The 24,913-nt window shown below is 37.6% G+C and overlaps 1 protein-coding gene across 1 annotated transcript in view; it reads right to left on the bottom strand.

The window, feature by feature from the left end:
• Positions 1-24,913, bottom strand: part of LOC137255868 (polypeptide N-acetylgalactosaminyltransferase 13-like) — a 104,566-nt gene that overhangs the window by 3,516 nt on the left and 76,137 nt on the right. The window contains exons 5-10 of the mRNA XM_067793446.1: positions 12,282-12,442; positions 10,902-11,019; positions 2,681-2,857; positions 1,639-1,785; positions 489-596; positions 244-357 (exon numbers count right to left, since the gene is read on the bottom strand). Coding sequence (XP_067649547.1) covers positions 244-357; positions 489-596; positions 1,639-1,785; positions 2,681-2,857; positions 10,902-11,019; positions 12,282-12,442 — 825 coding nt within the window. The remainder of the gene's footprint in view (positions 1-243; positions 358-488; positions 597-1,638; positions 1,786-2,680; positions 2,858-10,901; positions 11,020-12,281; positions 12,443-24,913) is intronic.

Raw genomic sequence — 24,913 nt, 5'->3', positions numbered from 1 at the left:
AAATGTTATACCACAAGTGTTATACTGTAATCTAGTCTCTCAAGGCACTGAGAATTCGAATATTACAACATTAAAATATCGATGAATTTTTTTCATCGCACATCAAATATGTATGAAATTGAAACAAAAAACTTATACTTTCAGATAAAATATTACTTCATTCATGCCAAAATGAAAGCCTTTGTTTTGAAACCCAAGATAAAACATTATATATATTGACAAGTAAGGTGTACATGTACATACATTGGCCTCCCAGGTGTGGTGAGAACATGGTCCTAGACCAACAATCTTCTTGTCCCCGGCAACCACACACCTGTTGCCATGGTGCAAGTATCCATCTCCCGTCAAATAAAATAGCTGAAATTGATAAAATTAATATAATTATATTATTGTTGATTTTTTTTTTATGTTGTGGCTTAACATACTTGCTTGTACTTCATGTCACTTTATGATTAGTGCTCACTATGTGTGTGAAAAATATGTGTTACCTGAGCATCTGATTGTCCAAGACAACCAGTAAGATGCAGTTTCGTCTGGTTCATTCTGGTCTGGTCTGGTGATGCAGTGAGACAGGTGAGAGAAGCATGATTCCGGAACTGAAACAACATCAGGTCAGAATCACATTCCGTACAATGAATAGACAAAACTTGTTAGTGCATGGGTGAGTTGGGTTTTACACATTCAAGCAATATGCCAGCAACATCATGGCAAGGTGACAGCAGAAACGGGTGTCACACATTGTACCCATGTGGGGACTTGAACCATTTCTTGTGTGTGACGAGTGACACTTTAACTGTTGGACTACCCCACAGCCGTTCAAACCTGGTGACAACACACAAGTATACCCAGTATTTCTATAAACATAAACCTATTCTGTAGAGACCTGCATAAAGAGCAACAAGTCACTTGAAGTGTCTGACAAACACCCTGAAGTTGTCCACAGAACCTCCTTGTCCTCCTGTACATCTAACTTCTAAATGCCAATCAAAGACATTGTATACTGTGCAGACACAGCTATAGTTTCTCATAGACTATATAATTTGAATCCTGTAATGCGTAACATTAATTCAATAAATTAGCCTACAAATGCTGTGATAGTACAGGTATTGTTTAGAGACATGAGTGAGGTACTTGGAGCCCAAGTCAGCTATGCATTTGAAACTTCACCTGCTACAAGGCTCACAAGAATACATTGAGTGGATGATTACCAAGCATATTTACGCTGTATCATGGCGGGGTGTAATGGAACTGGTATTCACATATCAGGCAGTCAAACTGAGGTCTTCAACATGATGAGCAAACACTTAAGCCACAACACAAATCACACCCCCAGCAAAGATACAGATCTGTAGCTTAATACACTAATCAAATTTCCATACAGATCTTGATGCAGTTTTCAAGATATCATACATACAAAAAAACAGAACATGCAACTGACTCCAAAGATGTCATGCAGCTGAAATCTATGGCAGTTCGCTGGCATTTTGGTGCATCATTTCAATCTGACTCCAAGCTCAACTTTCAGAAGGCAGTCAATCAATACTAACACCCCTTTGAACATGAAGGCATTAACTGAAAAGTTGAAAGCTTGTGATCAATTTGTCCTCTTTCTCATTTCTTGAAGTCTGGTTTGTTTACCTCTCCATACTGTTGAGCTTCTTGGGGAGGTACCAGCATCTCCGGTATGACGTTATCCAGGTACCACTGGAAAGACTGACATTTCAACTTCTGTCGAAGACCATGCCTCTCAGAAACATCACCAAGGTCAAGGTCACGGGGAAAATCCTATAAAGAATCATATCGTGTGAAAATTTATATCAGATCTTGTTTTATACACATGGAGTCCTATTTAAACATTTTGGATGATATGTTTTTGTATGGATCACACGAGTCACCTCAATGACAAAGACCTGAAATGACAAATCAAAGTGAAAAATATCAAGAAATAGAGCCTTTATGTTTTCTCTGAGAAGAGGATGCATCTTGCAAAAACACATGAGTTTTAAGTACTGAATGCTTTAAATTTTACAGCATGACAAATTTCATTGATTTGGAACTGGATGCAATGCAAAGTCATTCATCTTCAGAGAAAGAAATTTTAGTTTAAAATACTGAATGTAAAATCAGAGAGTTGAATATGTGGTAAGTGATCTGGCACTATTCAAATTTGGCACAACAAAGGTTTTTTTATATTTCAAAAGTTTGGTTGTTCACTGAAGGGCTGAGAGGAAATTTACAAGGGAGACAAATCTCCCAGCCCTTTAGCAATTCACCACTGTTACTCGTGATGAAAGTAGTCGTGATTTTATTGGTGATTCTTTGCTGGAACAAATTATGATAAGTTTAAATACATACAAACAATCTTGGATGAATCAGCAACTTTCACAAATGGAAATCAGACAACTGGAAGTCTTGACTGCGGACTTTAATGTACTCCTCAGTGATAAAAGTTAATTGGCACAACTCCCAAGACTGTGGAAGTCAATGTGGCAGAGCAGGGTAGGTGGCTGACTTTGTGTGCTAGTGATTAGATGCCTGACTCTGAGTGTGAAGATTCAAATGCCGAATGTGACTCAACCCAACAAAGAAAGAGTAATCCCATCCATAAATGTATGGTACAATTGACCACTTTCTAATTAGAATTGTGTCATGACAGGGTAAATATTTGTGTGAAACTTACTGCAGCAGCATAAAAATACTCTTTGAAGTCATCCATCCAGACATCAGCAACCCGCCCCAGGTTACGGAGGATGGTGCGACGACTGTCTGCAGGGAACTTGTATGGTAGGATGTTCCTGAACACATGCCCCACTCGGGAACACGGAATGATCTCCATAGACCCGCCACACATCCACACCTACAACAGGAAAACATGGGTACAAAATACTGCGCAGCCTTTTACAGAAATTGGTTGAGTATCATCGAGTGGCTCTGTCATCCAGCAGTCTGTGGATTCAGTTGAATTACTGTAGAGACAGGGTCTATAATGAATCATCAAGGGAGCTGATGAATTGAAAACATAACACTCATGTTATATAATGTTACTTGGTAAGTGAAAACATATCACCTGGAACTAGCAATCTTCAGTAGCTGCATCAATTTCAGATCAAGAAATAATCTTTCTTACAGACTTATGTGAGAGGATCCTACTTGAGATAACTCAGATATGCTCAAGATCAAATTCCAGGGTCTTATTTCAGAAAGCTCCTGTGCCTTTACTACAGTGTTGACTGTCGTAAGTCTGTGTTACAGTATGCAAGATGCGACACTTGTAGTGCTACAATAACTTTGTGAAACGGGCCCAAGTCTATGATTGGCTACTCCAAAGCAATGATGTAATAGTTAAAATACTTCTGCCTCATCACATTCACCTACATATTGAGTTGACACTATACCATTTTAGAAAGATTTGTAATTGTCTTTTATGTTGTCCATTTATATCATCCAGTGACGTATTGTGTGTGTCACATTGTGTTTGAGAAGTCAGCAGTAAGACAGTTAAACTGGACCCTCTGTTATGTATTAACACTACCACAATCATAAGTATCAACAAAACAGGCTAAAGGTATAAGAAAGAGATTACTGTTCTCATGCCAGTCTCACAACTCATTTTGAAAATATTTCATTTTACCTTTGCCGATAATACAAATTTGAAAAGAACTCATCAGATAGTAGCAGTAATAAATAATAATAGTCCGCTTGTATGGCGCTCATATCCAGATACACTGCCTGCTCATGGCGCTATGTACATTACTATCCCAGTCATAAGACGCCATCATACTATCTGATACTTTTTCCACTCCCTGGGGTTCATACAGCCTTGTTGTCTCTTTAACGCAATGAACTTGACAGTCATATTACCAGAACACATGTCACGGGTCACAGGTACCCATTTGTGTAAACAGCAGATCAGGGCATCTTGTACTGTGTAAACTAAAACATGTTTTCCATTCACAAATGTTTGAACTGCCTGATGTAGTACCATATCTTTACTGTCAGTAAAGACTGATCAGTAAAGACTGGGCTGATTTAGAGACAAACTTTGTTACTGTTTCAAATCAGTACAACATTTTAGTAGTGAAGGTAGCACTTCTATGAAACAAGTAGTTGTGTTGCAATGCTCACTTCACAAAGGCTGAAGATGCAAGTCAACTGTTTTTCCATTAAGTGGGTGAAACATTATAGTTGAAACTGTCACGTTGCTGTTTGGGTGAAAACATCACTCATTTAGACTCCTTGAACAGGGAATGCCGTTCAAATACACTAATGATGGCAGCTGCGATGAGTTTGTATTTTTCCACGAATTTATTTAATCTATTCTAAAAAAGATTTTCCAGTGGACAAGTTGAAGCAATTAGAAACAATCTAAAAACCTTAAGTTTAATGTAAGTATTACTTGCACAGTTGAACTTCTCTTGATTTTCTTCACAAAGTGATCAACCCAATGAACCAAACAGTTCCACTTTGAAAAGCACCACATTTTTGTAACTACCATACAATGACAAAAACCTAGATTCACAGTTTACTACACATTAAAGGGAGTTTATGAAATTGAGAAATTTATCAAAATAGAAACATGATAACATGAAGCTTTTTGAAAGGAAATGGACTGTTCCACACCATCACAGTAGTCCTGTAATTTAGTCTTTCACATTCTTTAATCCGTGTTCCTAATACTACAAACATTATACTGTCTGCTTTTTTATATGTAATTTCTACTATAATACTCCATGTATCATGTTCAACTGTAATCTAGTAAAGTGAATATTTATTTTTTAATACTCCCATTTCTCATGACCTTTTACATAACTAACTTGCATGGGTAAGAGGTTCATATATTTTTAACAGTTTTCTTTGATAGGTTTTAAATTTGAAAAGCAGACTTCATATTTTTCTAGTCAGTGTTATCTATTTTGCTCACACCAGAGAGGCTTGAGGTTGTCAGACACTGCCTCTCATGTCAACTCTATTTATCTTACCTTCTTTGAATGGATTGGTGTGTGTAAAAGAATATGAAAAGGTCTTTTCGTGGGAGATCTTCAATATATTAAAACTGAAGCTGGAGCAGTTTTAGTGCCAGGCAGGTCATGAGATGAAATAAATATTAAAAATTCTAAAGTAAAGAAATCCTATGGGAGCAACTAAATGGAGGTTTAATATGCAGCAAGGTTGATGTATTGTTAAACATTGTTGCTTTACTTTCTGGGTCTCTAACCAACAAGTTGAAAACAAGACCAAACATATTTGAATGAAAGTTTTCATTTATTTGTTGAAGAAAAACTGTCAAATTTTAGTTTAACAAACTTAAAGCATATCATAGTGACATACAGTCATGAATTATATTTAACATGTTTGGTTCAGTAGTCTAAAAAAACATGTTTTATTTGTGTAGGATGTGATGGATGTTTGTACTGATTATCACGCTTGAACAAACTTGAAACTACTTATACACAGTTTACTCCATAAAATCTTCATGCTCTCCTGCTTTCTGAGAAAAAGATGTTGTAATATTTCTTCTATTAAAAATATCTGAAACGGTTTCAAATTTAAAATTTTCACTAAAGCATGATGTTCATTTTAAAGTGCAGCCTCCACATGGTGAACAAATTATTTGAGAAGTGTAACACATGAGTGAAGGGCTGGGGGAACAGGGCTAGAGATTTAAGTGATGGACCTGCAAGGACACTTGATAAAAAAACAACTGATCTAACAGTAGCACTTTCTGTAATTGACTGATCCAACACTAGCACTATCTATAGCAGAGTGATGCAATGCCAGCACTATCTATGTGACTGATCTCACAGTAGCATTATCTATGTGACTGATCCACCACTAGCATTTCCTGTGTGACTGAACTAACACTAGCACTATCTGTGTGACTGATCCAACACTAGCACTATCTATGTGACTGATCCAACACTAGCACTATCTATGTGACTGATCCAACACTAGCACCATCTGTGTGACTGATCCAACACTAGCACTATCTATATGATTTATCAAACACTAGCACTATCTATGTGACTTATCAAACACTAGCACTATCCATGTTACTGATCCAACACTAGCACTCTCTATGTGATGGATCCAACACTAGCACTATCTATGTGGCTAATCAAACATTAGAGCTATCTGGCAACTATGAATGAAGGAGTTTGATTTGACCTATAGAAAGTCACCAGAATAACATTCTGTGGTTCCACTTATCCAATCAATATATAGTGCTTGACATAATGAAATATTTTTCTGGTGAAAATGTCATGGACAAGGGTCACCTTTATCATTATTAGATTTCTGTAATAACAGGGGATGCCAAATATGGTCCCCACTGTGTAGCAAGGAACTAACCAAGGACTTCTGGTATACTAGCCCACATAGCACTGGACTGACTGGTGAAACACTCTGTAAGATAAGACATGATACTCAAGAATATAATTCATAGCAAAACCATAAATCTTTCCTATCAATGTCTAAACTCAACTGCTCAAAAACTGCTTTATTGGTCCATTTTCTGGCTCAGTGCATTCTGTGGAATAAGTTAGAATTACAAATGAGGTTATTCCACTGTAAAGATCTGATACATGAAAAGACTGTGACATGCTGGTTGATGTTTGAATATTGCTTCTAAGTTTAATCATGTGAAAACAACTAGATTGAGTTGGCTTAAACTTTATGACATCAAGTCAAACTGAAGATCATACTCAGAATATATTCAACTAAAGCCTGGATGTAGGTCAGTATTGTGATTAAATTTAGGTTTCTATCAGGCATTGGCATGCAGTCTAAATCCATCAGACTGGTTACTGATATCACAAATAAAACAATTTTTACATTTATCCATCTTATATGCAGCAAAATATTTCTAATGTATGTTTGACCAGTTGTAATTTCTAAATGGGAAATATAATGAGGTACACTGTCATTACTTAAAATTTCAGTGTACAACTATCATGTTCTGCATTTCAGAGAAAACTGTGCTTGAGAAACATTTATGTTGTAAACTCTTACAGAATGAGATACATTTATTTTACACAACCATACAGAATGAAATATATTTATTTTGTGCACTCTTACAGAATGAAAAACATATATTTAATACACCTTTGCAGAATGAGAAACATCTACTTTATGCACCCTTACAGGAATGTGAAAACTAATAAAAGGACAGCTCTTCTCAAATCTAACGTGAATAATCAACAGTAGTTCTGAGGATAACAGCTTTTCTGCACAGCAGTAAGATGTTTATCTGCCATGTTTGTTTGCTGCTACTTGACAGCATGACAAAAAACAGACCAAAACGACATAATAAGTGAAAAAGGCAACTTTCCTTTCGTAGTTAATGTTGATATGATTAAACTTCAGATCTGAGTATCCTAGAAATTTCTTATAAAAAATACAACACATCAACATTGAAAATGCCCAGAAAGTGGAAGATTCACAATGCCCCAGTGGCTTCATTACAAACATCAGTGGCAGATACATTTAAAATGTGAAACACGAACTTTGGTAACTAAAACTGACATTTACTTTGCAAAACATTTATTACAAGCCATTACCCTTCAGCTCCCTGTTATTATACTGATCTGGCTTTTAAACTTAAAAAAACTTTTCGTACTCTGGAGCTTGTGTACATCTCGTACAAAAAGGTTGGAAGGTGACAGGCAAGCATATTCTAATGAGTTACATCCTCAGTGTGAAGAACGCCTGATAAAAATAATGTAAGGAAAATGTTGCAGACAGCAAAGGCATGTACACACATACTCATAGATGATTTCCAGACTTGACCAGTGTATGTTTCAGTGTGTTCAAACAAGTTTGGTGTCATGTTAGTTTCCCTGATCATGTGTTTGTAGCAGGGCATGGAGTCATCACATAGATGATTTCCAGACTTGACCAGTGTATGTTTCAGTGTGTTCAAACAAGTTTGGTGTCATGTTAGTTTCCCTGATCATGTGTTTGTAGCAGGGCATGGAGTCATCACATAGATGATTTCCAGACTTGACCAGTGTATGTTTCAGTGTGTTCAAACAAGTTTGGTGTCATGTTAGTTTCCCTGATCATGTGTTTGTAGCAGGGCATGGAGTCATCACATAGATGACAGCTTTATCTTCTCTGCTTGCTGACAGGATTAGTCACTTTGGTCATGTGGGTAAGGCATCTGATCAGAAGCTCTGTGGTTCAAATCCAAGCATGGAACACAGACATTATATGGCCGTTACATGTTGCTATAAATAAACATAGAATTTCTCCAAATGCAAACTTCAGTATTATATAATATTCTAATAATATTCTAATTCTTATTTTCGGTAAAGACATCAACTGTTTAGTATGACAAGTGAATGCTACCGTGATATCATTTTTCAGTAATGTACTATCTTCAGCAAGAGGAATTTTTAGTCTATGGTACCTTGGAAACTGATTAATTATGAGTATAATGTTTCTCTTACTGACGTAAAGCATGTGATTCTGTTGATCTGACTATATAAGTTGTTCTGACTTCAAATGCGATGGAAGTTGATGCAAAGTTGGGTGTAGGTAATGTACAATGGAGCCTTATGTTGCTTGATATCCAAATCAAAGCTGTTCAACGGCGCATCGCAGAGTCTTACCCCAGATAACCCAAGTATCCAGTTAGGAACTACTACGTTCTGTCACATGAGTTTATCCTACCTGTTCCCAATTTCTACTGAGTGAACAGAGTCAATTTTGAACAAACTCACTTGTCTAAGGTGAGACCACATGTATCACATGTGCTTCGCTGTGGGCCAGGACTGACATCCTAGAAACTCTCTGGAGTCTCAGGAGCCAAGGGACTCTCCATGCCAAATGTTGCTCAACTTAACTGATTTGTGACCAGAACTATTCCACTGCTTGCATGACAATAGTTGCAATGATCTGCAGTCTGAAGGTCAAGGACAGATGAGAAAGGGATTAGAAGTGGGGAACAGGACACTGAAGCAGTGAAGAAACATCATGGTAAACATGGTTTGGGAATGTCCCGATTTAGTTACAAAATGCTAAACCCATCAATGTCATTCATTTCTTGTCCACTTTCCCAGAACCAAGTCACTAATGCATAGAACATGTTTTGTGACATTTCTACAAGAAAGACAGGAGTATGAATGTAGAAGAATGTCTTTTGTGTTCTTTCTGATTTTCACATGAAAACCGAGGAAGCCAATTATACGGCACACGTAAGTCAATCAGTATCAGTAAAAGGCAAGATGCATTCCACTCCAGTGAAACAAACCACGGCTAGGCAGGAACAAGAAGATGCGATCACTGACATGGTTTTTGCTCTGTTTTTAATCTTCGTGATCGATGAGGAAGTTTGTGGTTCAATCAAAAGATCTCTAGAGATTGGGAAAAACTGTACAGTTTGAAAAACATTTCACAATTGACTGACCCTAATCCCTAACAAAAAGGCTTACTAACATGGAAATGCAATCAATTATAGGCAGGATGGAGAAGAAAATTCTGGTGGAGTGCAAGGTTACCTTGATTCTAATAACACAAACATCTATCAATTAGGTTTTTTACATAAAACACACTGACTCTGTTGTTCCAGCAAGTCTCTGAATGGGAATTTGGAGGGCTGAATCGTTTTGAGCTATGACAAGATTTGTATGTCTTCATAAGTGTTTATGATTCATTTCCTTGGATTGATTTGGTAGAAGACGTTGCTGGGCCTTGGTTGTTTTTAGACACGAGGCTGGTCATCTGGGATGGACCTAAAGCTGGACCACATTGCCAGATGAAGACGGTCGATGAAAACATCAGAGTCAGATGAATATAAAGCCACTTGTGCTGGGTGCAGGGGTAAGCAGTGGCTCTCACAGAGGGTGTCCTTGTATCAGAGACTGTCACAGAATGTGCCCTTGTACCACATACTATGTCCCTGTACCAGAGACTATGTCCTTGTACTACAGACTCTGTCCTTGTATCAGAGACTGTCGCAGACGGTTTCCTTGTATCACATACTATGTCCCTGTACCAGAGACTATGTCCTTGTACTACAGACTCTGTCCTTGTATCAGAGACTCTATCCTTGTACCAGGGACTGTCACAGATTGTGTTGTCGTACCAGAGACTATCCTGATATTACAGACTATGTCCTTATACCAGAGACTGTCACAGACTGTGTCCTTGTACCATAGACTATGTCCTCATACTAGAGACTATGTCACTGTATTAGTGACTGTCAAGCAGGATGTCCTTGTACAGGTGTATTTAAAGCTGTTGACTTAATCTAATGGATAGATTTGCATCATTAAGTGGCATTTAAAGGTTTGTCCACCTTTTTCATCAAGATTACAGTCTAGACATAAAAGTACTTCATCTCTGAAACAGTATATGTTCATGTGTGTCAAATTACATATGTCTCTGGTCTTATATCGTCGTGAAGACCAAGGATTAAGGCAGGTGCCCTAATGACATGCCCTCTCCATGTCAGTATCAACAGAACACGGCAATGTCTGGTGTACAGCTCAAGGGATTTCCCTACTGTCGATCACCAGTGTAGGTACAACTTATAATTGGAAACAGTATTTGTGAGGATCACCTAGTTCAAATTTAACTCTTCCTCTACGACTGACCTAAATGTATGTGGAGAGGTGTGCAGGTGTTGCTGAGTCTGTTGGTGGTATTAGACAGAGGGCTTGTATGTCAAGACACATCAGAGACCCACGTTCATCAGACAGTGAACGAGTGTGTGTTTTTTAAAGATATGGAATCAGTTGCAATATAAGGTTTCTCTGAGCCATTTCTGGAGCATCCACATTATATATACAAACTCAAACATTTTCAAGTTTATATTTACATTTGTTTAATTTTAAACCTAATCTGTCCTGCCTTCTACTGGCTGTAAAACTGAGTCATGAATGGCATCAACACTGACATACCCTGAAAGCTAGTTCCAAGTTCTCTCCACCCCAGATGTCCAGCCCCTCATCGTAGGAACCAATGTTGAAGAAGTATTCTCGGCTGATGGCAAACAGTCCTCCACTGATAGTCGGGGTTCTGAAACGAGTCATGTTTAAAACTGCATTGATTCAAAGTAGAACCTTCTTATTGCACACATTATTATCATTCCCTCTCCGTACAGGATTAATAGAGAGAAGTGAAAGACTTACACTTACCATAAACCATTAACAGGCCATTTTCGATGGGGAGGTACCAACTGTTTCACTTATAACATCATTCGCTGGGGTTTTTTATGACTAATTAACAATGTAGCGACACACTTGATGTTTTGGTGGGGTTTTGTTAATGTATTTCTGCACTCGATTAATGCACTGATGGTTAATGTAATGAGCAACATCCAGCACTAATGAGTATGACGACACACAGTGATGTCACAACTCTTACCAGCACATAACAAACAGCTAGGTCCTTTTCTGTTAAATCTTGGTCCACATAGTGTGAGGGGTTTTTTAGTAAGTGAAAGACAATTCCAAGGAATTGGGAGCTTGCATAAACAAGAAGTGTCCTGCGTGTTGTGTGGTGGTGATCAACACCCATGATAGGGAGGAAGTACACTTCAGTCAACTTTGTGGATGAAAGCACTGAAGCACTGCAGCAACCAAAGGTAAATGATCTGACTCATTACCAGAAAGACCAAGGTTCAGAAGTCCACATGGGCACAGAGTGTGAAGCAGATGCCCAGATTCATGCACACACCAGTAACCTAACTCTTGGCATGCATGCACACACATGCTTCAGCACATCTTCTATGTAGACATATGGTTGACAAATAGGTCTGAAATCACTTCCATAATACCTCACTGGTCCATAATGCCTCACTGGTCCATAATGCCTCACTGGTCCATAATGCCTCACTGGTCCATAATGCCTCACTGGTCCATAATGCCTCACTGGTCCATAATGCCTCACTGGTCCATAATGCCTCACTGGTCCATAATGCCTCACTGGTCCATAATGCCTCACTGGTCCATAATGCCTCACTGGTCCATAATACCTCACTGGTCCATAATACCTCACTGGTCCATAATGCCTCACTGGCCCATAATGCCTCACTGGTCCATAATACCTCACTGGTCCATAATGCCTCACTGGTCCATAATACCTCACTGGTCCATAATGCCTCAACTTGTCAAGTTATCACACAGAAGACATGAACATGAATGCTTTTATGAGATTTAATTTTGTCAAAACTTGCATTTCTTTTGTTATTCAATATAATTTTATTATCAATACTGGATAAAACATACATCCACAAAGAAAGATATATTATCCAAGAGTTGACTTAAGGTAAACCAAACCTGATTGGTTCAGCTGGCGATGACCTTGAGTCCATGACCTTGGGAGGAATTCCCTTCCAGATAAACTCCATCCTCCAAGTGAATCCTCCATGGAGATTGTCCGGAGCTGGGACATAGTCGAAGCTGTCAGCTCGGATAGCATCAACATAGGGGCTCACCACCTGAAGTCAAACAATCCCTCTGTAAGCTTCACAAATAGCTGCCTAATGTGTGCTGACATTAGAACTACATCCACCATAGATCTGTTGTTCCTGCTGCTGGTGATAGGATTACTCACTGCATTAACACCTTGCTAATCTGGAACCTGTCTTATGTACACTAGCTGAACTAGTGACTGTAAGGTGAGGTGACTGTATGCCAGTGCATAAGTCTTGGAAGTACGCCAACTGCAGTCACAAAATTGTTTTGTAAAATTTGGCCTGGGGCAGAGATATTTGGATCTCCAATACATTTAAGGCATTGTTGCAGTCGTAGTGCTTTTAATAACATTTTTTCATAATTAGGACAACAGATTTTGATTTAGAAGATTTTAAACCAATCAAAATACCATAACAAAAAATTAAACTGACATCTATTTGGCCATTTTGTATGTATAAGACCAAAATTAGCATATAACTACATCAAATTACACAATACTGAACCTGTGTGGCTGGAGGGTGGAGGTGCTGGGACATGAACACACACCCGACCTCCCATTCAGCCACTAAGTCATTCTAATCTCTCAGACATACTGAATAACAAGACAGCCTGGTATTACCATTATCCTGGTATATCACAATACAATTTCAAGATGATATGTATAGCAATATTTCTTTACAATGGACAAAAAACACAGTTAAAATTAAATTAAAATCAACACTTTCATTTACAACAAACATTTTCCTTCGTTATTCAGTGACAAAACATGATACTGTAACACTAGTAATTGTGTAGAAAAGAGAATAGAATCCCTGCAACCTAATAATGAGATTGCTGTTCTCAGAACCATAACATATATGGAGTCAGAAAAGAAACTTGGTAAGATGGTTAATTGTTATTATTTCATTGCTGAGATCTATGTGACGTACTCGATACACTGACAGTGCCACAATCAGTTCCATTAGGCTACACCACCATTCCAAAACATGACATGCACAGAATGCCAAGTCACAAGAATAAAAATTCGAATTTCTCAGTTCAATATTGGGTATGGTCGCCCTACACATTCACCACTGCCAAACACCATCTCCTCATTGACTGCCTGATGCTTGTGAACACCTGGTTGGGGATTCTGCGCCATTGGTCTTGTGAGGCAGTGCCAAGTTTCTGCAAATTTTGAGGTTGGTTCCTAAGACCATGAAGCCTTCTCCCCAGTGCACCCCAAACGTGTTCTATTGGATTAAGGTCAGGTCAGGCGTTTTGAAGGATATTTAGTGTCAACATCGCAGAATGTGGCCAAGCATTATCATGCTGGAACTGCAGACCTGGACCATGAGCCGCCATGAAAGGAACGAGTTCAGGAATGAGCACCTGATCGCGGTAAGCAGCGGCTGTGAGGTTTCCACTGATGACCTAAAATCAGGAACAGTTGTTCCCACAGAAAGCACCCCACACCATGCAATGTCCACCCCTGAATCTGTTGACCGCATTGGGCATACCATTCACGACGTTGTCTCCATACTCTATGCCCGCCATCCGCAAATCTGAGGGTAAATCTGGATTCATCGCTAAAGATAACTTGATTCCAGTCTCTCTGGGTCCATCGGGGGGTGATGTTGGGCCCACAGCAGATGTTGACTTTGATGAAATGGCAGGATGCAGCCGTTGTACTGTGTATGACTTGCGAGGTCATCTACAACAAACTGGCACCACTTCTGATGGCCCAAGGTCAGTCAGCCATGTGTGACATCACGAACACAAGACCATCAAATTGTCCTACATCACCAATGTGACAGATTTCTGTCCAATACACAAACCAGGGCTGAGATGCTTAGAGGTCGCCTATCCTCACAGTCCATTCAAAATCAGTTGTGAGCTGCCCATGTTTCTATTTCAGATACATAGATCAGAGAAAAAGTATTCACTATTTTTAAAAATTACATTTTGTGAAGTTTCTTTTTTTACTCAGTATATATGTTCATGGACATAGATGTAGAAAACAGGATTGACACACACAGCTGGTGTCACTTAATCAATCCTGTGGCTCTAAATCCCCATGGACAGGGGATGTCAATGGTGTTATGAATAATGTCACTTTTCATAGCAGTTCTGGTCTTTTAATGTTCATTAAAATATAATTCTGTAAAGTTTCATGAAATTGTTCAAGCCAGATTGATTCAATCGCACACATATGCATCCCCCAATATTATTCATGTATCAATTAACTTAATTACTAATCTTAATGAATAAATGAATTTTTAAGGACATGAGAACAATGAGAACCAGCAAATACAATTTTTCCTGGGAGGTTTTGACACATCATCATGGCTGATGACAGATAGGAAATTGGCATGCAATAAACGTTAAGGGATTTCTTCATAATGGTCTCTCATCTGTGATATAATGTACATGTCACCGAAATTGACGATTAAGGTATTTCATTACATAAATAATTCATCACTGATTGTCTTAGGGCTGCTGCCAGTGACATAACAACAATGAATTCTGTGGGTGCAGTATCTAACAGGCCATGTTTGACAGGGGCATTGTTTGGGCTGCTGATAATTCCAGTTATGGAAAGATTTGCGATAGTGGTGCCGTGAAATACATTCATAGCTGTTAGGAAATATGTGTCTTCCTAAGTATAGGAAACTATATCTTACCATAGTTGTGTTCCTTGAACGCAACTTAATGTGAAATAACTACTCATGAGCTAATAATCGACTGTACAAACACATTACCAGTGAATTGTCATGTCCTTCAGTTTAAATAATGATTTACACCTCATCACAACTTGATTCACTAATAAGCTTATAAACACAGCTGGTTCCATGTGTGTCCACACATACCCTATCATTTACCTGAAGGGAGCAGTAGCCCTCAAACAATGTGTATATAAACTGAGGGAAAAAAATAAGGGATCACATTAAAGCACAAGTGTTCCTTTAATTTTGTGATCACTTACTCTTTTCCCTTGGTATATAACACAGAAACTGCTTCCCTCACACTCCTTCCCTATACTCATTGGGGCAGTACGTAGTACAGAGGTTAAAGTGTTCACTTGTCATGCTGAAGACCTGGGCTTGATTGCTCACCATTTCTGATGTCCAGTGCCTAGATATTGCTGGAATATTGCTAAACACGGCAAAAACCATACTCACTCACTCACTCCTTGTTCTAAACTCACCCTACCTCGGAATACCTATAGTGACAACTCACTATCACGACATAAACGAAGGCTGTGGAGAAGTAGCCACCACAAACAGTCTCAGTTGGAAACAGGGAAAAATGTCCACTTTATTCTTCAGCAACAAAAGAAACAATATAAACTCAGTGAACGATATATATTAATAGATGACCATCTCTTCATGTCTAAACAACAGGTCAGTGAGTCAGACCTGTCATTCCAGGAACGGAAGCTTGTCTTGCCTTGCACACTTTGTAGTGACCATCATCCAATATCTGTAGAAGCTACACAACAGTTCTTGTACAGAGAGTGTTGATTATCCAGCAGTCCCACAGCATCACACTCACCAACTCTAAGGTCACATGTTTTGTCAGACTCATATTTTTGCAACACTGGTTGTTTACAGTGATTTACAATGGATACAACAGAGGACCAGGAACATAGTGTATTTTGTAGAACACTGACTACTCCTCATTATTAGACCACCTCCAATACCTCTTTACCTTAACACAAGTGTTAGGCAAGTGGGTGCAGTGTTAGCTTGTATGGGTGTTGACTCCCAGCCGCCTATACCCTAGCATGGTATTGCATTAAAATTCATAAGTTAAACCCAGCTTAATCATTCCAGCACGCATGCACATTATCAAAAGTTACCAATACCAGAGGACCCAAAAGATGTGAAGGATCCTTCTTTCATATATCTATTGTTAATCTGTAATGCCATGACTGTACTGATGTGAAAGAATCTTTCCTTAACTTATTGTCAAAAATATAATTAGTATTGTTGGTATCAAGAAGTTATCCTCCCTGTCAATGCCAAATCAGCCGTTTGACAATGGGAACATTTATCATACTAGACATTGCAATGCACAGACAATTTCTCAACTCCTGAAGGTTCCACAGATTGACCTGAAATTTGATAGCACTACTTTCTCAAAAATAAAATGATTTAAAAACACCAAAAGTAATAATATTTCTACAAATATTCTGATATCAACATCATCCGTCCAATTTGTATATATTTTTCATGCTTCTCAATAATCTGCTGTTAAAAGACCCAAAAATATTTTTATAAAGATTTCAATATTTTACCCTCCTCTCTCTGTCACCAGATCAGAAGGACAAACAATGGCAGTTGAATGACTAGAATAAATGAGAAATTTAAGATTTTCGATGAAAGTAATGGAAAATGCCTTGCGATGAAAAACTTAATATGTCACAAGGAACCAAGAAGAAATTTGTCAAATCTGCCTCAAAACATACCATGCAAAGTGCCCCCTCATCACTTAAGCTGTTGTCAAACAAGTCAATCATGGAAATTTTCAATTTAAAGCTATTTCGTTAGACAAGTCAATTTTTCACAGGTTTAAGGTTGAGGACTCAGCAATGAAGAATTTTGTCCCATTTGGACAGGTCACACTGCCTTATCTGGTGGGTTTGTTGCTGTGAAACAATCCACAATAGCTGGCAATTGCTATGGCAACTATCATTTAACTATCATTCAACTATCAAAAAAAGAAATCTAGAAAATAGAGCTGGAACTCTTTCAAACATTTTAATGATCAGTAATAACCCAGTCTGCAATAATCTTTTATTTCAAGACTTAAACATGCAACAAGTCAATACTGTACTGCTGTAATATTAGCAATGCCTAAAAGTGTAATTTTGAAACAAAATACCCTCACCATAGTTTTTGATGTGATCAAAATTGTAACAAAATAGAAAGTTGGATGTTGAAAGTAGTTAGAATCTGCATGCAAGACTTGCATTAATTCCAGAACTCCATTCATGTTTAGCTCAGTAATGTCCAGTTCTTTGTCAAACCTCACATTTAAACCCTGAATCTGAAAATTTTTGGCAACAGAGACAAGTAATTTGTAATGATTTTTAAAGTAGTTTGAATTTTTATGAGATATCAGTTTCACATTAAAATTTTAAATCAGAGATACTTAAAATGCAATTGGTCATACATTAGGATGTGCTGTATTACATGGGAGCATCATGACGTTTTCGGGTTATATGTGTTAGATAGCTGTTCATGATATCAGTCATTGGATTGTCTGGTCCAGAGAGTTGATAATGTATAGGCTATTATCTCAAAGTTTTCATATAGCTCAGCATGGCACTATACAACAAACCAACCAACAAATCCTAAATGATGATGTGACTAAATTAAACAGAATGGGTTGTGTGTACCTACTGGTCACTGATTAGGACAACCATTTAATCATCCCAAGTCATAAGGGTACATCATATATTCAGAAGACAGAAAAATAGGGAATAATAAGTGAAAGGACTTAAATGTCATGTAAAAGATGTAATGAGTATGAAATCCCCTTTGTCTTAGAAACACGAGAAATCTGAATTCACCTAAAAAGTATTTAAGTAAGCTCTCACGAACTCCTGATGTATAGAAATGATACCAATATTTTACATCTGTCATTATATTAAAAGCATGTAACAATTTTTTGAAGAAATAGTGAAAACTATTATAGATCCAGATTGATGTAGTACTGCATGTTGCATCAAACTGTGTATCTGCTGACTCTGTAATGTTGGCCTGAGGCATAAAATACATTTGTACAATAAACTTCTTCTTCTACATGTGTAGAGCAGTCTCAGGTGTTCTTACTTCACCAGTGATTCATAATGAAACAACACTGAGCCTGCCTTGAGAGGAGGGGACATGGCCAAATGTCAGCTCTACAATGACATATCAAAGTATCAGCAGCAATGATGTCTTTAAATAATTATTCTTTATCGTGTCAAATAATGCCCCATACTTGATGTCAAGTAATGGAACCACAGGTGAAGATGTGGGTTAGAACTAATCTTCAGCAACCGATGCTTGTAATACATGGCTTCTAACAGAATCAGATGGCCAGACTTGCTGACTTGGTTGACACATGTCAATGCATCCTAATTGTGTAGATAAGTGCTCATGCTGTTGATCACTGGATTGTTTGGTCCAGACATGATTATTCCCAGACAGCCATCATATAGCCTGAATATTGCTGAGTGCAGCGATAAACAACCAACTGTGCAGCGTTAAACAACCAACCAACTGACCAATCAGGTATAAGAACAGCTAACACAAACAAAATAACATTCATTCACACATATATCCTACTGCATAATAATGTCCCTTATCCCATAAACCACATTAATCTTACACATGAAATTTAAGAGCACATGAAATGGGCAAATGACAGCATGAATACCATTAAATCCCAGGCAAGTAACTCAGTTTTGCAAGTAATACTTAGTGCCTAATATCTAATCTTAATAACTTGATCCACTTCCTGCATAAATTCCACTCCATAATGTTGTATCACATGTTCTGGAGATTTGTTTGTCAGAACATCACTGAACTAATGAGACAATATTTACACCAATGATATTGAGAAGAAAATATCAGAGAAAAACCTGTAAACCAGTCAGCATGTCTCTCACTTGATGGGTGCTTGTAGACATCTACTGTATTGATCAATATGGCTTCAACAAGTACATTTGCTTGTTTCGTATCATATCACTTACCCAAAGTCCAACTGTTTAAACAATTTATAATGTGAATCATTTGTTCCAATTAAGAGTTCTGGAACATGAGAACTTGTCATGTCAATCTGTTGTGTTATATGGGAGACGTGCAATCAGACAGTTGAATGATCTATCAAAATTAGAAGGGTATTAAGTGTTATGTGACATTCATCATCAAGCCAATGTAAACTTAAAACCAAATAAATGTGTTCTGATCGTTTGATAAAATCAATCATATTTCTCATACATAACATTCAATAATTAATTGTTGAAGAGCATAATGAATGAGGAAAAGTCAATCTTTATCATTCTTGTACAGATTCAGTAGACTTTATCAATGCTGGTACTTCAAGTCAAAGTGATAATAATGCTCAAATGCTACAAAAGAATATCCTCCCAGATAATTTCCGAAATAATTCACATGTTTACAAGTAAGTCAGTCTTAACACTTGGTATCTATCAGTTAGTTGGATAACATTTTCAAAAATATACTGTACGCATTAGTATCTTTCTTTTGTTTTCATAATAAAATCTTTCTCCTCTGATGTTTTGTTCTGATGCTGGGTTTCATCTTTAGCGGTTTGCAACTCGGAGGCCACACTGCAATCAGGTTAATTACAAGCTGCATCCTTAGTAAAGGATAAAACCACTTCCTCATATGGCTTCTCAGAATTGGACTTTTGACATTAACAGGACAGGGTCAAATAGACATCCCTGCCAACTCCCAATTTTCTGAAACCACTTGTGTCACCAGCTTGGACAATACACTGTCTAACCAATCAGGCCAGTGTGAGGTCATGTCAATGTCTAGCCAACTGCAAGCAATTTAAAGGCCCACCAATGTCTTGACCACTCAACCAACAGACTGCCCAATCATGCTGAATAGCCCTTTCGGCCAACAAGTTAATAATACAAATCATGATCGTGCCATACAACAGCAGGAAAATGCTCCACCTTTGACCTTCAACAGGACCTAATTAGCCCGAAGTTAATTAGATGTTCGTTTATCTCAGGAAGGGACTCTGTGCCCAGTCTCCTTCCCAATAATCTGACATCCACCATCTTAGATTGCTAACAAGCTGGGAATGTCTTGTACGAGTGATATGTATGAATATTTCATCCACCAGTGTCAAATTTGGCTAATTCTCTCTCAGCTTTCCAGCTGCAAATAATTTGGAACATGTTTTGGTTCAACAGTCTGTTGTGCATATTTCATACATTGCCAGTACATCTCTCCAACAAATGAGCTTAAGAACATAGGTCAAGATATTTCATGATAAGGTCAGAATAAATAAATATTCAGTAACAAAAAAAACCCCATTTGTTTCAAACTGATAACCAACACATGCAACTAGCATATCAATACCTAGCCCGTAACAGTGGGTTTTATCAAATATTCATAAATCCCACTCAAGAGACATGTAAATCACATGTAAGTTGGTGAGAAGTAAACATTTACTGCTGGTTGAACTTTAGGGTTTTCCATCCCTATGCTTCCAAGCTTCTAGTATGAAATGGCAACATGTTTGGAGTCTTGAGTGCCAAATTCAGAAACTTAATCATGATTTTGATAGCTTTAAGAGCAGAAATAACACCATTAAAGCTTCAATATTTGTTTAATATGCCTGTCAAGATCATTATTTAGCCAATATTTTATAAATCAATGTTTGAAGTGAATTATGAGAAAAACTTCTCGCCATGACCTTGGCAAGTCCTTACAATGGAGGAAATAAGATGGTTTCTGTCTATCAGTATTACCAGGTTTAGCGAGCCTACCCTTGTTAAACAAGAAGTATTGCCTTTATAATTAACAGACAGATGCTCTCACATGTTAACTGCATATGTCACATAAAGATGTTAAAAAGTTACTTCCTAGTGCAAACTATTTAATGCTTACTGGAGCATGTATTTTGTGATCAAAGTGACAGAATTTTTTCAGAGACAGCGTGAAATAATCTTCACATGATTTACAGGTCAAGAAGTTATATACTTCAAGAGCTCTAGGACAGTAAATCACAAATTCAATATAAATCAAATGATTTGCAGTGAAAAGAAGCTCTCATGCATGTGTTATTTGATTATATATGTAATGCAATATTAAGCTAAAAGAGTCTTCAGATTTTATCTCCAACAAACTAATGCTGTTTTACATGCCACTGAACGCAGGATTTCTTTCAAGTTTTGCTAATTTTAAAATCAACTACAAACACTTGCTGGGATGTGTCTAAATAGTTAAATGGTTTTATTCTGTCCTTTTGGCATTAAATAATTATGTTTACTCTTGCAGCATGGCAAAAAATGCAACCCATTTGCCAAAGGAGAAGAAAATGATATCCCTATGAATCTAGTGTATAGGTGCAGTGACCGATTTAACAAACAATATAAGGTCTATAAATGAAGAGGGTGTTTAAATATGTTTTGTTTGTTTTATCATTATATATTTAAATAAATAATAATTGGATTACTGTTGTTTGAACAAGCTCAGGCATCATTATTGATGGGAACATGCACTTGTACTAAATTTCACATCTTTACCATGTTCAGCTGTTTTAGATGAGACAAAGTATGGTATGACTGAAAATATTTTTCAGACTCAATAATGCTTTAATTTACTTTGCTTCTATTTTGAGTTCACATATAAATACTTGTTATATTTAGTGCATAGTGATTTTCTTAAAGTGTTCGGGAACATAGTACAGTCTACAATATTAGTACAAAACAGCTTCATCATATGCTAAAAAATCTGATCTTGTTTATCACTACACAGGCTCTATGAGATTTAAAATAGATTTTGATTGATACTGTTCACTTTCTGAATAACTGAGACAGATGGCCTGTTGTTGGAGATAAATATATTATGTGTCCTATATTCAAGAGTATTCAGGGGTTGTATTTTTCAAATATTTATACAATGCACAAAGGTATAAAATACTAGCTTTTAATAATGATATGACAATTGTTGAGCAATCAACATTACGCTACCTCACTGTACACATTAACTATAAATCATTACTACCAATTTATGTTTCTATTACTGAAATTATGTTTTTTGTGATTTAAATGTTCTATGTGTACCTTTGGCCAATTAAAGAGTCTATTTAAGTGAAGAATTCTACTCAACACATTAAGCCATTGTAATACCAATACTGCTTTTATGACGGCAATTGTCCAGGACAATTATCCCCCCCCCCCCAACAAGACATCAGACAGCCATTCTTTATTATACAACCCTCCTAGCAGATAAAGAAGGTCTCTGGAGACATAATTCCCGCTTTAAATGATGATGATGATGATGATGATGATGATGATGATGATGATGATGATGCACAGAAAACCAGATATCCTGAAGGGTTTTCATAGCTTTGATTTCCACTAGATCTGTACCAGTGGTAACAGAGAGGAACAAAAGAGATTGTGACAGCTACATCTGATTCCAGATTCCTAGTGTCTGATTCTGAGTGCCCTGAGTATTGAGCAGACATCAGGACAGACATGCAAATCAAATATTTCCTCTCATTCTCAGCAAATTATAAAACAGCATGGAGAGGAAGCCATGTTCAATCAGAAACTTGACACTAATAAGAGAATGCAAAAGGCATCTGCAGGAATTCCAAATCACTCTCATAGCTGTCTGTTGCAGCAGGAAATTACTAATTCTGTAAGATGAGTTCATTTGAGAATTAAGGTCAGACAAGCATGCCATCCATTTAAAATCAAATAATTTCTCAAATTTATAAAATAATATGGTGCTGGGATAACAGTCTTGGCCTTTCATTGTCAAAAAATAAAATGTTATCAGAATTTCTTGAGAAATTTTTTGATAAGTTTTGAAAAAGTCCTTGTTTTCACCCATTAAAGAATGGTTCCAACCAATTTGAGTGAGAAAACACCTTTTCTGTCCTTCTTAGAAATGCTTGCAATGCCTGTGGATGTAATACAATGAAACATGACTCACATGGACATTACTCACAACGATCTAATGATGATTTTTATTTGCCCAAAAAATCAACATGTTGAATTTTTTAATACTTTTTTTTTAGTCTGACTTGTATAGAAATCATTAGCATGTTATTGATTTTGACACTGATGAGGAGTAAATACCTCTTCATTTACACATTCATTTTGGAAAGTTTCACATTTTGAAGGGCTTTTGAATAAAACTTTGTAATTTGGCACAACTGAATATCACCTCTTCAAAAATAAACATCACAAATATGACACATTTGGGCTACATATATTGATCAGAGTAATGTCAGGCAACTGAAAGTTCCTTTAATAAAAACTCAGATGACATTATGACTGAATGATACTGATACATTGTCGGTTGGGAGGGATTGTGTGTTCTGTATTATGATTCATTGAGAGTCCTTAAGAATGTCTTTCTAGCCAAAGTCAATACTTGGCTAGCTGGCTCATTACAACAGAGAACTAGCAGATAATGTATTTCGCACAAGATTAGTGTTGATCTAATGCGTGAGACAGTTTATCTTAAGCCTTGATCATCATTGATGCAGTTTCTTTGATAAAAGAGACAACCAAAGAATGAGTATATTTGTACAAGAATCTGACTGAGACCAGGGGCCCGTTTCACAAAACTCTCGTAAGCCTAAGGTCTCGTAACTTTTCTCGTAGCATTGGTACCTCCTATACTGAAACATAGGAAGCAGGAATGCTACGAGGAAAGTTACGAGATCTTAGGCTTACGAGAGTTTTGTGAAACGGGCCCCAGAGTTCTAGTGTTAAAACGGGGTATAAATCTTGTATAAATCATGGAGTCTCATTAAACATGTTTTGTCTCCGGGGCAAAAATGTTTTCAAAAACTACCAGTTAATGATCACAAAACATCTCAGTTTCACACTGGGAAGATGTTGCAATGCTTTGAACCTGGAAACTGGATCTATAAAGTGAGGGAGTTGGTCAGTGGGTTGAGTGAGTGAGAGAGTGGGTCAGTGGGTAGATGGGTGGGTGAGTGAGTGAGTGAGTGAGTGAATGGGTGGATTGGTGAGTATAGTGAGTGAGTGAATGGGTGGACTGGTGGGTAACATGAGTGAATGGGTGCATTGTGAATATAGTGAGTGAATGGGTGGACTGGTGGGTATAGTGAGTGAATGGGTGGACTGGTGAGTATAGTGAGTGAATGGGTGGATTGGTCGGTAAAATGAGTGAATGGGTGGACTGGTGAGTATAGGGAGTGATTGAATGGGTGGACTGGTGGTAACGTGAGTGAATGGGAGGATTGGTGAGCATAGTGAGTGAATGGGTGGATTGGGGGTATAGTGAGTGAGTAAACATGTGGATTGGAGGGTATAGTGAGTGAGTGAATGGGTCGGATGATGGGTATAGTGAGTGAATGGGTAGGATGATGGGTACAGTGAGTGAGTGAATGGGTGGACTGGTGGGTAGAGTGAGTGAGTGAGTGAGTGAATGGGCATCGGATTGGTGGGTATAGGGAGTGAGTAAAAAATGTCGATTGGTGGGTAAAGTGAGTTAGTGAATGGGTGGATTGGTGGGTAGAGTGAATGGGTGGGATGGTGGGTAGTGTGAGTGAGTGTTTGGGTGGATTGAGTGTGTCAGTGAGTGAGTGAGCCAGCCAGCCATTGGCTCAACATTAATCACATGAAATACTACATTACTCCATGGCACCCATATTGCATAGTATTGACATTACATCCCATCTATCAGATCAATATTTGATTTACGTATGCTCCAACAGTATATACAGGTTTAATTTATTAGTGAACATGTATGTTATACTTATGTTTTGAAACA

This window comes from Haliotis asinina, chromosome 11, assembly GCF_037392515.1.
Source record: "Haliotis asinina isolate JCU_RB_2024 chromosome 11, JCU_Hal_asi_v2, whole genome shotgun sequence".
NCBI classification, from domain to species: Eukaryota; Metazoa; Mollusca; class Gastropoda; order Lepetellida; family Haliotidae; genus Haliotis; species Haliotis asinina.
This window is presented reverse-complemented; position numbering and strand designations above follow the sequence as displayed.